Source organism: Sinocyclocheilus rhinocerous, unplaced genomic scaffold (assembly GCF_001515625.1).
Source record: "Sinocyclocheilus rhinocerous isolate Xijiao unplaced genomic scaffold, SAMN03320098_v1.1 scaffold1682, whole genome shotgun sequence".
Classification (NCBI taxonomy): domain Eukaryota; kingdom Metazoa; phylum Chordata; class Actinopteri; order Cypriniformes; family Cyprinidae; genus Sinocyclocheilus; species Sinocyclocheilus rhinocerous.
In genome coordinates, this window is record NW_015654052.1 from 442,470 (window position 1) to 455,909 (window position 13,440).

General features: G+C 37.5%; 2 protein-coding genes across 7 annotated transcripts in view; one reads left to right on the forward strand and one right to left on the reverse strand.

Moving 5' to 3' along the window:
* The window catches only part of LOC107716589 (LIX1-like protein), a 10,798-nt gene extending 9,196 nt beyond the window's left edge, over positions 1-1,602 (reverse strand). For both annotated transcript variants that reach the window (XM_016523079.1, XM_016523078.1), the window contains exon 1: positions 741-1,602. In XM_016523079.1, the coding sequence (XP_016378565.1) occupies positions 741-1,074 (334 nt within the window). In that variant the 5' untranslated portion in view covers positions 1,075-1,602. The remainder of the gene's footprint in view (positions 1-740) is intronic.
* A 3,382-nt stretch (positions 1,603-4,984) lies between these two features.
* Positions 4,985-13,336, forward strand: LOC107716591 (pre-B-cell leukemia transcription factor-interacting protein 1-like). 5 transcript variants are annotated; one of them, XM_016523080.1, is made up of 11 exons: positions 4,985-5,325; positions 6,690-6,781; positions 6,877-6,961; positions 7,684-7,778; positions 8,187-8,808; positions 8,944-9,171; positions 9,399-9,422; positions 10,313-10,344; positions 10,455-10,517; positions 10,721-10,898; positions 11,990-13,336. In XM_016523080.1, exons 2-11 carry the CDS (start codon positions 6,716-6,718, stop codon positions 12,910-12,912), a joined length of 2,316 nt encoding a protein of 771 aa, XP_016378566.1. In that variant the 5' UTR covers positions 4,985-5,325; positions 6,690-6,715; the 3' UTR covers positions 12,913-13,336. The 5 variants fall into 5 exon arrangements, with proteins under 5 accessions (XP_016378566.1, XP_016378570.1, XP_016378568.1 ...); XM_016523084.1 differs by having other exon boundaries at positions 8,968-9,171; XM_016523082.1 differs by having other exon boundaries at positions 7,684-7,760.
* The last annotated feature ends 104 nt before the right edge of the window (positions 13,337-13,440 follow it).

The window sequence follows — 13,440 nt, forward strand, 5'->3', positions numbered from 1 at the left end:
ATGCCAATCCCTCCGAGAGTTGTCATGACAGAAATATATATATATATATATATATCTTAGAGTGAAATGAGATTCAAAACCCCTACTGCTGAGACACCGCTAAATTATGTTTTGGGAGAGATATAATAAATGAAATTCTCTAATTTTAAGCAGAAATTCTTGTGAATTTCAATACACATTTCTGAATGCATTTGCTTCAAATATCTTGTCAGTTAAGTGGCACATTTTTTTGTTCAGAGCTAGCCTATTAAATAATTCAAAAATACATTAAAATGTAATTCATACAGAGAAAAAGTTATAAGTTAAAAGTCATATTTTGGAGGGCTTAAAGTGTCTGGGTGGTGTAAAAAAAAAAAAGATACATAGATAGATTCTAAAATAGTCCAATAATAAATATTATATTTATACTTTTTATGAAAGGTTAAGGTTAATTCAGGTCAAACTGAGTAACCCCAAGAAAACGTAATGATAGTCATCATTCAAAAAATTATTTGTGAAAATAAAGATTTGTACTCTCACGTGTGTTTAATGTGCATGTGAAATATTGTATTACATTTAATATGATGGGTAAACTACTTTTTAAATGCACACATTCTGAGAGTCATATATAAATAATGTGTAAACTTTAATATATAAAATAATAATATATAAACATTAGTATAAGAACCAATTTGAATACAAATGTTTACATTTATAAGCATTTAACATTTACAATACATATCCACATTCACCCCACATACCCCTGCCGTATCCTTGCGTGTGTTTGGCAAAGCTCCGGACCACCGCGTCCACTGCCTCTCTCAGAACCGCGGGGTTGGTGGGATTGGACAGACCCAGACCCGCCGACATGTCCAACGAACCGAACCCGCTGCCCATGATACCGGACCCGAGGCTGTGGAGCTGAAGGGGCGGCGGTGGTGGCGGCGGCCCCGGGGAGGCAGACACCGAGACGTGGGAACCCTGTGCCGAGGAAAGAGTGCCGGTTACACCGGGCCGCAGGGACCGGAGAGTCCCGGTCGCGCTCGCTCCGTATCCGATACCGGGCTGTAAGCGCTGATGGCGAAGAGACTCCATTGTCTCGAAAAGTGATGCAAAAGAAACCAACACAAAGGGAACGACTGCTAGAAGCGATTGCAAAGCCTTTAAAGATGCATATGACAAACATAAAAGTGTTTCTCGAAGGTATTAGCTTTGTTAAGCTGATTGGGCAAAATATTATTTACTGTTTGGGGCGTAAAACTGCCATAGGGAGGAAAAAGGAGCAGCAGATGCTTGTGTTTGACCAATGGATGGATTCACGCTGTATGACGTGGCACGTCCGGCCAACCCTTCTTAAATACACAAGTCTCTGTAACCAAATTAATATAAACGTCGCCGTTTTCAAATATTTGCTAAACATGTATATTTGTGTAAATAAAGTCCTCTTTACAAAGCTCACGAGAGCAAAGATACTAAAATTGAAATAGAGCCACTGAGAACAACTACTACTAAACATGGTTGACAATTAGTTTAAGACAGGCTACTGCTTATGCTAGTACTTTCCTTAAAGGGGTCATATGATGCGATTTAAATTTTTCCTTTCTCTTTGGAGTGTTACAAGCTCTTGGTGCATAAAGAAGATCACACCACAGATGAATGGGTAAAAAACTACTAGATATCACCATACTTCCCCAGCTGATTGATCAAGACAGTTTTTGTAGGCCTACTACACGTTTTGTGAAAAGTTGTTTAAATATGCAAATGCTGTATTATCAAATTAAAAATGCAGTAAATTGCATAAACTTATTTTTATGATATCTGATAAAGGCCTTGAAATGTCATTGCTTTTTAGAAATAAAGAGTTGCACTTTTTCTAGAGTTCAGAATAGAAATCTGAGCTTTGGATAAAGCCAATTGTTTCATTTTGATGAAGGTTACAGAGGGGATTTTGGATATGCGTTTTTAACGCTACATAAATCACTTTAAAGATACAATAAAATTACAATACATGCAACTAAAATGTACAGATGCAAATAGATGCAATATAAAATAAACACTTGAATGTGTATTTTGGATGTTTTCTTTCCACTAGTCTGAAAGAAGACATGTTATGAAAGCAAAATAGCTTAAAATCTTAAAATTTTTCATGACCAGTGCAATAAATAAATAAATAAATAAAAGAAAATGTGTTTTTGCCTATTGTCTTGTATGATATGCAACAACAGCAATACAACATATCAGATATTCAGCTGTTGAGTCTGGTTACAGTAACAAAACGTGCCATGATAATACTATGTTGTTATTGTTTTGTCAAGTATTTTGGAATACCATTGGAGTTGGAGGAGTGACCTATGAATTAATAATTTGCTTTTGATTGTTATGGTTGTTAAATGACAGCGCTGTCATCATCTGAATCAGCAGGTTCTCTCTTTTTAATTTGATGTATATTATACATGTTTATACATGTATAATATACAACCTCTGTGACAATAGCACTCTTTGTACTTGATGTAAATTTGCACTGACCACATGTTTATGTGATCCATTAAAAATGAGTCAGTTGCTTCATTCTACAGTCTTTTATGTTTCTCTATTTAAGCCTGTGAGTGTTGCCATTTTTTATTTTATTCCCCTTGGAGCACTACTGATGAAAATTAGTGTTGAGCTGAAGTCTCAAGGGTGATCATATGTCTACCATCTCCTTCTGCATGGTTTATAACAAGCCGGGCTTTGCTGTCAAAGGAGTAAGATTGAAATATAAAACTGGCAAGAGCTCTGCTAAGTTCACCGAAAGTATGCACAAAAACCCCCCGGCACAAAGCACTTGAAATGAGCTGCAGTGATTACTCATCGCTCTGTGGTTCTTCAATGATCCAGCTGCCTGCATTGAAAAAGTTCCCTCTATAATGGCAGTAGAACATTCTGGAAGTCTTATGCTTACCATAGGAGCATTACTGTCTGAGAAGGCTTGGCTGAATGTTGCTGTTATGAATAGAAGATCCAGACATAATACAATATACAGAACAAATAATACATTATCAGATGTTTTTGACAGTATACAGTGACCCCAAAAAGTATTCGGACACTTAAGCTACACCTAAAAACGTTTGACAACAAATTATGCTACCCCTTGCTGATAACTATAACTTCATGTATAATTTTGCAATGAAGTTAGATATTAGGCATCGTCGATGGCAAAGCGCTTCCCGTCTCTAGTATCACTAGTAATTAATGGGCGCTTCTGCTTAAAAGAAGCTTTGAAACACTTGCGAATCTTTTGTTTCGAATCAGTGGTTCGGAGATTGTCACTTGCCAAGTCACGTCATGCTCTTGTTTCGAACCTCTTTTCGAAACATTTCAAAATCCCGCCGTTTCGCCGCTAGATGGCGTTGACCTGGTGAACCCATAAAGAATGTCAAATGTTTTGAACAGTTTTATAATTTCGATTATTTATTCATTATAATTCCGTTTATTTGTTATATTTTAATATTTATGCGTGTATAATACAAAACGGATAATGATCTAATTTACCTAGTTTGCCAAGCTCTGCCTAATAACACATAAAACAAACCCTACACATTAATAAAAGAGCTCAGATTTAACAGAACCTTCATATTTAATGGTATTGCATTATTTGTAGATTACATTTAATATATTACAATTTCACTAAAACATTTGTTTGTGAAAGGTGTATTTACATTTTTGCTGAGGTTACCTTTTTGACCAGCAGGTGCCGCTAGCCAAGTGTTCGTACGCTTGGAAACAGAGTGAATTATTTTTTTATTTATTAGTTCCATCACATACAAGTACAAGGCACATATAAGGCTGTTGTACAGTTTAAAGCATGTAAAACAGAATAACAACAACAACAAAAAGAAAAAAAAGGAACATAAACATAGGCTATAAAAATACTAGGATAAAAAGTGCTATAGGCTAATATTAGGGCAGTTACTTAAATTTAAAAAGCTTTAGAATTTTTTATTGTTTTCATATTTTGTGATCTCATTTAGAAAGGGTTTCAAAATATATTTTAAAATCAGTGTTACAAAAGGTAATATATGATGGTTTCTTTTGAATTATCTTTGAGTTAAAACTTTGCTACACTAATTAACAGATTAATAATGTAATTTTGTTTTCAGAAAAATATGGGTTTTGAAAACAAAGTAAAATATCATGAGGTTCTATATTAAGAGCTTTGTTTAATTTTTTGTTATGTCTATTTTAAAGTCAACCCAGAGAGGTAATCATTTTGCAAAGCAATTTGTCCAAGATTCAAGTGGCGTTATTGGTTTGGAAAAAAAGGCTTTATATTGCCAATGTTGTAAACGTTGTTGGTAACATCAAAAAACATTACAAAAAAAATGTTTATTAAAAAAAAATCAATGAGAATGAAAACTTAAAAAAATTAAAAAAAAGATTAAAAGATTTGAATGTTAAAGGTGCAATAGGTGATTGTCTTCAGAAACATTTTTTGTTATGCTGGTTGAAAGTCTCTTCACATCCCGATAGCAATCATTAAGTTAAGTGGTCTAAATGTATTTGTCTGTATTTATATATTCTGTGGAAGGTGTAGGATCAAGAAATGTTCGTCTAATCAAAACGTTCGGTCCGAGCGTTTTAATATGCTGTCCTACCTGCCTGTCAACATATGTATCTGCATACCTCTGCGCACCCGGTTCGCGCAGACAGGATACGTCATCAGCGCGTTCACGCACGCTGTGCAGACAGAGCGAGGATGGCAGGCAAACATCAACAACCCGATCTTCAGGCTAAAGTTAGCATTTTCCAAGATCTCCTATTGTACCTTTAAGATAGGGGTCCCCTGGAAAAAAAAGTTTGGCAACCACTGGGTTAAAGTATGTTGTTTGATGCTTCCGTTTGATACAATACAGCACATGTTGTAACACCAGAGCAATGTTTATTTAGGCAAGTCCAGCTGTAGCAGACAGGCATTTGGGAAGTCCCAACAGATTTAGCTCTTGTTGTGTAGACGTGTCATCATTAGACTGCTGGAGGAGAACATGTCTTGTCCCTATATATAGGGAATTAATGCATGCTGTTGGGTGTCTTTACTTCCCCTCAAGTCAACGATAACACCGCGCTTCACGTTTAGATTGTCACTTTCACCTGCCTTTGTCAGTCACAGCTGAAATGAGCTGTCTGAATGTGCGACACGACACTTTACTCCCATTGGCTGTTTAGTGTTTGAGCGGAACGGTATCGGAGTCCCATTGGAGAGAAACGCAAACTCAGAATCCCGAAGTTGCGAAGTTCGCGAGTGGTGAAATTAAACGATTGCTGACGGAATAACGCCTGCGCAACTCGTCGGAGGCCGTTTTAAGCACGGTAAGCGTTTTATATAACAGCATCAGTGTATATAACCTGGAATGAGTAGGTAAGGATCCTTATTTCGTGCGGAAGAGGGTTGTGTTCATTCAGAATGGCGTGTGGTGCTGCTGAACGCTGAGTTGGCCACCGTGCACAATGTAAATACGCAGCCTACGCTGTGCATCACCATTATGACAGCGCGTTACCGAATTAAATATGTCCATTTAAACGCGATAAACAATAGGCCAGGAATGCAACGAGGCCGTCCGTCCATTTTTGGTCACGCTTTGAGTGTGGCTTTATAGACTGCTGCAGTCTCTTGTGTATTGTTCGTGGCTTGTGTTTGACTGTTGTTATGTAATAGCTGTAATCGTTATCTTGTTGATTACGTTACATCGGTTCTCTCTAATTGAATAAATAAGGTAAACAGTGCGCCAGTGTGGATTATATAACAAGTGTGCTTGGGTTCACAGATCCGTGAGGAATGCAAAAAAACAACAACAACTGGAAATATTATGTTTATGCATTGTGAAGCATTGTTGTTTTGTAAACCTGTTCATTTCAAGCGGTATCATCTATGTGTGGGTTCAAGCTTCCTCATGTGTTTTTCCTTTCCTGTCAATTATTATGTGTCATCACTGTCAGATACAAACACAATGTGTCAAATATGTAATATAAATATTGACAAATAGCATTCGCTTGAATGAATTAATGAATGAGCTTCAGATTTTCAACCACATCTATTGAATTGTCACCAGTCATTGTGGAAATCTTGCATGTTGACTAAATGAAATTGTGCACATCGCATTTATTAAAATAACCATTTTGTGTTTCAAATGTTGCTTGCAACTAATAGGACTCACTTAATGAGGGTAGTGACAAAGTTGTCAAAAAGAAGAGGCAGTTTTGAAATCTTAGACAATTTACATCTTACTGTCAGGATATAGTAGTAATGTTTCTTTAAAAGACTTATATTTTACTTAAATTCAGTATATGTTGAAATCAATATAAATTGAGTTATGCTCTGAAGACTGGTGGTTTAGGGGTTATTGATAATGCAGTGCCATTAGATGTAACAAAAAGACGATCCAATAAAATTGCATATTTGTGTTCAGTGATCATCTACGATGAATTTCAAAGTGTAAATATTGCTATTTTTAAAACTAATGGCAAATGTTGAAGTTATAGGGTGTGTATTATTGCAGTCAAACATCAAAATCAGTACAGTAGCTCTGTTTGCAGAGTGTTAATTATGAAATCAGTACAATTCTTGAGAGAATATTAATGTATGCTACAGCTCATTTTACTGATATGGCCTGGGCAGAACATTAGATACTGGTAGTAAACTAATCTTTCTGAATGTGGCTATCTTCATAATGTAGGTGCTGTACAGAGCCACAAGAGGGCCATGTCTGATAACAGCACCGGCAGCACCGGGTCATCCAGTAATAGCTGGACTCTGCTCTCTCCGGAGGTTTGCAAAACATATGATCAAAATGCTTGTGTTAGTGATATTGTCTCATTTGTATGAATGAATCAGATGTAGTGATGTGCACTTTTGACTTTTAGGAGGCTGCTGTGGACCCTACAGCACCAGTGGATGATGGGACAGAGAGTATTGGAGATGCACCCAGTCTTTCAGAGGAAATAGCAGGTTAGAAACCTAATTGCTCCTTAATGCTACTTTTTATTTATTTAAAAAGAAAAGTCAAATAAATTTGTTTGCACTATTGTTCAAAAGTTTGGGGTTAATAAGATTTAAAAAAGAAAAAGAAAAGAAAGAAATTAATATTTTTATCCAGTAAGGACACATTAAATTTATCAAAAGTGACTGCAAAGATTGTTGTTACAAAAAAAAAAAATCAATTTTAAATAAATACTGTTCCTTTGAACCTTTTGTTTATCAGATAATTCTGAAAAAAAAATTTCACGGTTTCCACAAAAATAATAAGCAGCACAATTGTTTCAGCTTTGGTTCTATAATAAGAATTGTTTCTTGAGCACCACTCAACATATTAGAATTATTTCTGAAGGATCATGTGACACTGAAGACTGAAGTGATGACTGCTGAAAAATTTATCTTTGACATCACAGGAATAAATTAGTTTATAAAATACATTAAAATAGTTATTTCAAGTTGTTAATATTTCACAATATTACTGTTTTTACTGTATTTTGATCACAGAAAAATACAGCCTTGGTGAGCATAAAAGACATAAAAAAACCATTAAAAAATTGTACCAACCAAAAATTTTGATCTGTGGTGTATATTAATGTGCTGTTTATATGAACTGTTGAACGAATCGGCATCATCTGAAGACTTTAGTTGTAACACCAATTTGTAGATTTTGTAATGTGAAACGGTGTTTATTTCAGGAAGCTCTTTGGAGGTGAGGTCGCATGACCCCGAAACTCCAATGGTGGAGACCATTTTGTCAGAGGAGGGTCACCAGGTCAGTGCATCACTGCCGGTATGTACAGCGCATGACGTTCAGTTGTCATTCTCTATCACAGTATTTGTTTTGCACACTTTGTTAACACTGTGCACAAGTATGACTTGTTCTTTAAATTCAACCTGAATCTGAATTTTGCCATTGTGCAAGTGATTAAGTCTGTTTCATTTGTTCAGATTTCCATTTTTGCATGAAAAAAAAAAAAAACTTAAAACACTACTTAAAATTGGATCAGAGTGAAGCTGCAATATCTATATAAATATTTTAATGAGATTTTAAGCCTATTTTTCTCTGTTCATCTACTAATCCTACTAAAAGTGGTGCCTGTCATTTGAATTTGAAGTGCAGATTGACTTTTTCTTGATACTTAATGCCAAACTGTCTCCTTCCTAAAAGACTAACAATTGTATGTTGTCCGATATCCAGATTTGCCAGGAAACATCCCCGGATTTTTTTGAGAAAATGGCAGCGTCTGGTCATACCGATACTGAGCTTGATTCTGAGATCCATGCTCCTGTCATCCATGACACAATCACCAGTTCTCCCCCTGACAGTGACCTTCTGGGAGCTGTTCCCTTCAGCATCGCTACAGAATCGGCCTTCCAGTTTTCAGATGAGTCAGTCCTTGACGAACCCACTGTTGAGGACGTTACTGATATCTTCCCCGGCCAGCACGATCCAGTCCAAGAAAGCCCCGCCCCTGAACCAGAGTCCAAAATCCCCTCCACTCCCAAACCATTCAGAGAAATAAGCTCTTCTCCAGATGTCCCTGTTGTTACCGCAGACATAAGCCCAATCCCTGAAATCAGTGATTCTTCTGCAGCCCATGTGCTTGATATTCATGCTGATGTACATCCTGCACCTGAAACCCCGCCTCTGGCCCCGCCCTCTGAGACTGATACAGGATTTGGTTCCACAGTAGAAAGCCCCGCCCCTGACAGCCCTTATCCGGAAACCATTGGTTCAATTGAGACTGAGGAGGAGCCAACTTTTGAGAAAGAAGACATAGAGCTGCCAGAGAAATTCCCAGATGTAATCAGAGAACCAGGTATGAGGTTCAAAATTTTTTTATTAAGTAATACATGTGAATGAAGATTTTTCTTCCACCATTACTTCAGTTTCCACCCACTTTTACCACATTTCTGCTTATCTTGTTCTCCTGATTTTTTTCTATAATGTTCAGAATCTCTTGGTGCTGAACTTCCAGCAGGTCCCTCAGCAGAAGATGATGGTCTGAGGCTCAGACATGTGCAACCTACCATACTGCTGAAGCGAAGCTCAGATGAGGAGGAAGAGGAAGAGGAGGAGTTCAACCTGCCAGCAAGGAAAGAGGAGAAACGAGGTTTCTCTTTGAATCAGCTGATAGTAGGAGCATTGGTCCTGCTCTGTGTTGGATCCTTCTTTTTCTCTGGTGAGTTTTGAGTGACACTGACACTGAAATAAATAAAAAAAGTCACAAATGTAAATCACATTCTGTAATTGTTCCTATGAAACAGATCTCGCATGCATCAGTTGTGCTGTGCATAACTGTTGAGTAATTCATATTTAGCCAATGGTTATGAGTACACACCTCATTTTACATTAAAGACTATTAATTTCCCATTTTCAGTGGTTACATTCATGTTGTTATGCCTCCAGGTTCTGTGGTTGACCTGTCTGATGGTAGGTTCATAGTTTGAGCTAGGTGGCAGTATATGCTTGTGTTTGAGCTGTGGATAGGAGTTGCCCTACAGTGCTGATGGTAGAGTTCGTTCCCATCACGTATTCAAATGTTAACAAATGAGTGGAGAAAAAGGTGCATTTACCTGAGGGCAGCCTCTATCATCAGCTTATATCATCAACGCTGATGCACTGGGCTTAACAGCTGGTTGCTTCTACACCTCCCTTTTAAAGTTGAAGTGTGTCATTTCTGTGCCTCCTTTTGTCAAACAGCGTTCCAGTGCTCAAACATACAGGGAGTTTCCCAAACTTACACTTTTGTTCAGGCCACTCAAACAATCAGATTGCAGTTTGGTGTCACTTGGGGCAAGAAATTGCACACTTCACCTTTGTATTCGTTTAGTTTCAGCAGTGGCTGCCTCACCCTGAAATGGCTTAATGCTGAGATTCTGCTGACATGAAGTTTTTGTAGAGGATGCCAGGGTTACTAAATCAAAAGGCAACTCGATTAGGTTTTTGAGTAAAACTGTCATATTAAAGGTTTGGGGTCAGTAAGATTTTTTTCATGTTTTTGTTCTCTTCTGCTTACCAACAGTGTTTTTATTTGATGAAAAATGCAGTAGAAACCGTAATATTGTGAAATATTATTATAATAAAAATCTTACTGACCCCAAACTTTTGAGCGTGTTACAGAGAGACCTGGTTCATATGTCCAGACACAACATGCATGTGAAAAACAATCTAACTCCAGAACTGTGTGACTGCTGTTGCATAAACTACACTGACTTTTACTTGCAGCGTTTGAGTTTTTGACACTAACAGTTTTGTAATTCACTTCATCTTGTCTGTGAAATCTCAAAGAACAGTACAAATCTTTTTTTTCTCTCCCACAGATGATTTTGAGGGTACAGAATTAAGTGACCAGGTTCGTGCATTGCTTTATTTTTTTGTCTTTGCTCTGTTTCATTATTGCCAAACGTATACAAGTTGATTTCACCTGTGGCATTCTCTGATGACTTGTGTCTCTGTTTCCAGGAACTTCTTGATAAACTTGCTCAAGAGAATAAACAAATTAATATATTAGAGGCTCAGATTGAGGTTAGTCCTCTAAGTTCCTCAACTTTAACCTTATGACATTAAGTAAATCTCATGACATTAAAAGGGAAAACGTCATATACAAAGTCTTTTGGTTCTTTTTCTAAGTGAATGCAATTTTCCACTAAATGGCCTTGTTGCATTGTCTATAGGCTATATTATTTTCAGATGTTGAACACTCATGGTCTTTCTTTGTCATTGATCAGTCACAGAAAGAGGAGTTGGACCAGGCTCTGAAAATGGTGGCAGATAAGCATAACACTGAGAAGGGAGCGCTGGAAAACCAGAACACTAAGATGAAAGAACAACTGTTTGAACTGCCTGGTTTAAAAGAAGAACTACAGACACTGAGAGCAAGAGTCGCTGAGCTCACAAAGCTTACCGGTATGATGAGAGAGAGTGGGAATGGCACATGAATAGTATTTGGAATGTTAAAACTCAACATTTAAATTTGGATGTAGTGGATAGGGTATGTAAATTTAACAGCCAAAAGACATCTTTTGGTTTAACAAGATGAGAATGAGGTTGTTAGCTTTTTTTTCTAGCTTTTACAGTACTTCAAAAGTTTGTTGTCAGTAAGATATAAAAATAAAAAAAACTTTTATTTAGCAAGGACACATTAAATTGTTCAAAAGTGGCACTAAAGACATTTATAATGTTACAAAATATTTACATTTCAAATAAATGCTGTTATTTTGAACCCTCTATTCATCAGAGAATCCTGGAAAAAAATCCATAATTTCACAAAAATATGAAGCTGCTTCCAACATTGATAATGATAAAAAATGTTTCCTGAACACCATCAAATCAGTATATTAGAATCATTTCTGAAGGATCGTGTGAAGCTGAAGACTGGAGTAATGCCTGCTGAAAATTCACAGTAATAAATTACAATATGTTACTGCTTTTACTGTATTATTGATCAAATAAATGCAGCCTTGGTGAGCAGAAGAGACTTTTTCAAAAACATTTTTTAAAAATCTCACCAACCTCAAACTACTCAGAATAAATATTGTTAATATATATTGGTAATCTGATATTAGAGATTTTCTAATTTATTGGTATCTGTCAATGTTAGATATTTAATTGTGCGTGCTCATGTCTTTTATTTTTACATTTAGATTACCTTTGCTGTCATCTAACCCTGTTAACACTAAAACACTAATAATTTAATAACACTGTTAAATGTAATCTTTAGCGAATCTCAAAATAAGTATCTTTTTCATAATTTCCATATTGTCTTACTGCACATTATAATATTATGATACCTAAATTCACTTGTAGTTCAAATGTCTAATATTAGTTTTAGTGTCTTATAATATTATGGACATAAGATAATATGGATTTTTTTATAATTAAGCCAGTCTTTTTACAATCCTACATCAAGATGAAATGTGGAAAAATATATATATTTGGCAAAGACTGCAGTGCATTCTACTATTTTTTTTTTTCTTTTCTTTTTTTTTCTACATCAGTTGAAGAAGATCTTCCACAACAGCTCAAAGAGTCTGGCCCACCTTCCACTGCTGAGTCTAGTCTAGAAGGAACTGAGAAACACTGGGATAAGAAAGAAGAACTCAAGCGGCAGAAAACTCTTTTGGAGGAGAGCCGGAAGAGACTGGAGGGAATGAAGAAACAGGGCTGGAACAAGCAGGGTTTGAGGGAGAGCTTGATGGAAATGCAGAAGAGACTCTCGAAACAGGTGGATCAGCTGGGCAAGCGGGAAGAGTGGAAGAGGAAACACCAAGAGCACAAAGGAGAAAAGAAGGAATGGGGCAGAAAGAAAGAACACGACAGTCGCTGGAAGAAAGACGAGGCAGAAAGGGGAAAAGAGTGGAAGCATGGTAAGGACAAAAGGAGAGACCATCTCAAGAAGTACAAAGAAGAGTGGAACCACAAGAAGGATGAGAGAAGGCAAGAGAGGGAACGGAGACAGAAGGAAAGACCTTGGGAGGCCAAACCTTCCAAGCATCATCATCATCATCATCACCACCATGAGCAGATAGACTTCTGGAAACACCAAGAAGAGAAGCTCAGGAGGAACCGACATCGTGCCGAAGGCTGCCATGGCATATCCAACTGCGCTGATGCAGAGGGGCTTGTTCCTGTGAAGCTTATAGAGTTTCAGGACCTCCTTGAGATCTACCTAAGCAAACTAGATGGTGTTCCACAGGAAAGCAAGGAGTCTCTCAGCCGGCTCACTGCCCAGTTCTTCAGCGGCGGAGTTTTCGCCCACGACAGAATGCTCTTCAGTGAGTTCGCCGAGGACGTTGCAGATATCCTGGAAGATCTGGCAGATGGTTTAGAAGGCAAACAGCATGACAATGATTCCCTCGAAGAAGAGATGGAGGAGTTTGAGAAAGAGGCTCTGCTACAGTTCGCCGCCCCTTTGGCGTAATTGGTGCTGCCCACCCCAGGAACTCGGTTGAACAGATGGAAAAATACACCACGTGAAGGAGAGCAAACGAAACAATCTTACCCATTACTTTCCCCGTTCTTTACGGACTGTAGATGTAGTTTAATGCCTTGTGTGTGAGGAGTTTCTCTCTTTGGAGTCTTGTCATTAGTGAAGTCCCACATGTGCGTTGGGTGTTTTGTTGTAAGCTACCTCTGTTAGTCCTGTTCTTCAACGCCAAACCTTTTGACTCTTGCTTGCTGTGTAAAGTGTCAGTCATCTTAAGCATTAAGTGTTGCCACATGACTGAAACTGCTTCACTTGCAGATGGATCGGTCACCTAGTACAAATGGAGTTGTGAACGAGATTAAAGGGATAGTTCACCCAAAAATGAAAATTTGATGTTTATCTGCTTACCCCCAGGGCATCCGAGATGTAGGTGACTTTGTTTCTTCAGTAGAACACAAACAAAGATTTTTAACTCAAACCGTTGCAGTCGGTCAGTCATATAATGGAAGTGAATGGGAATCA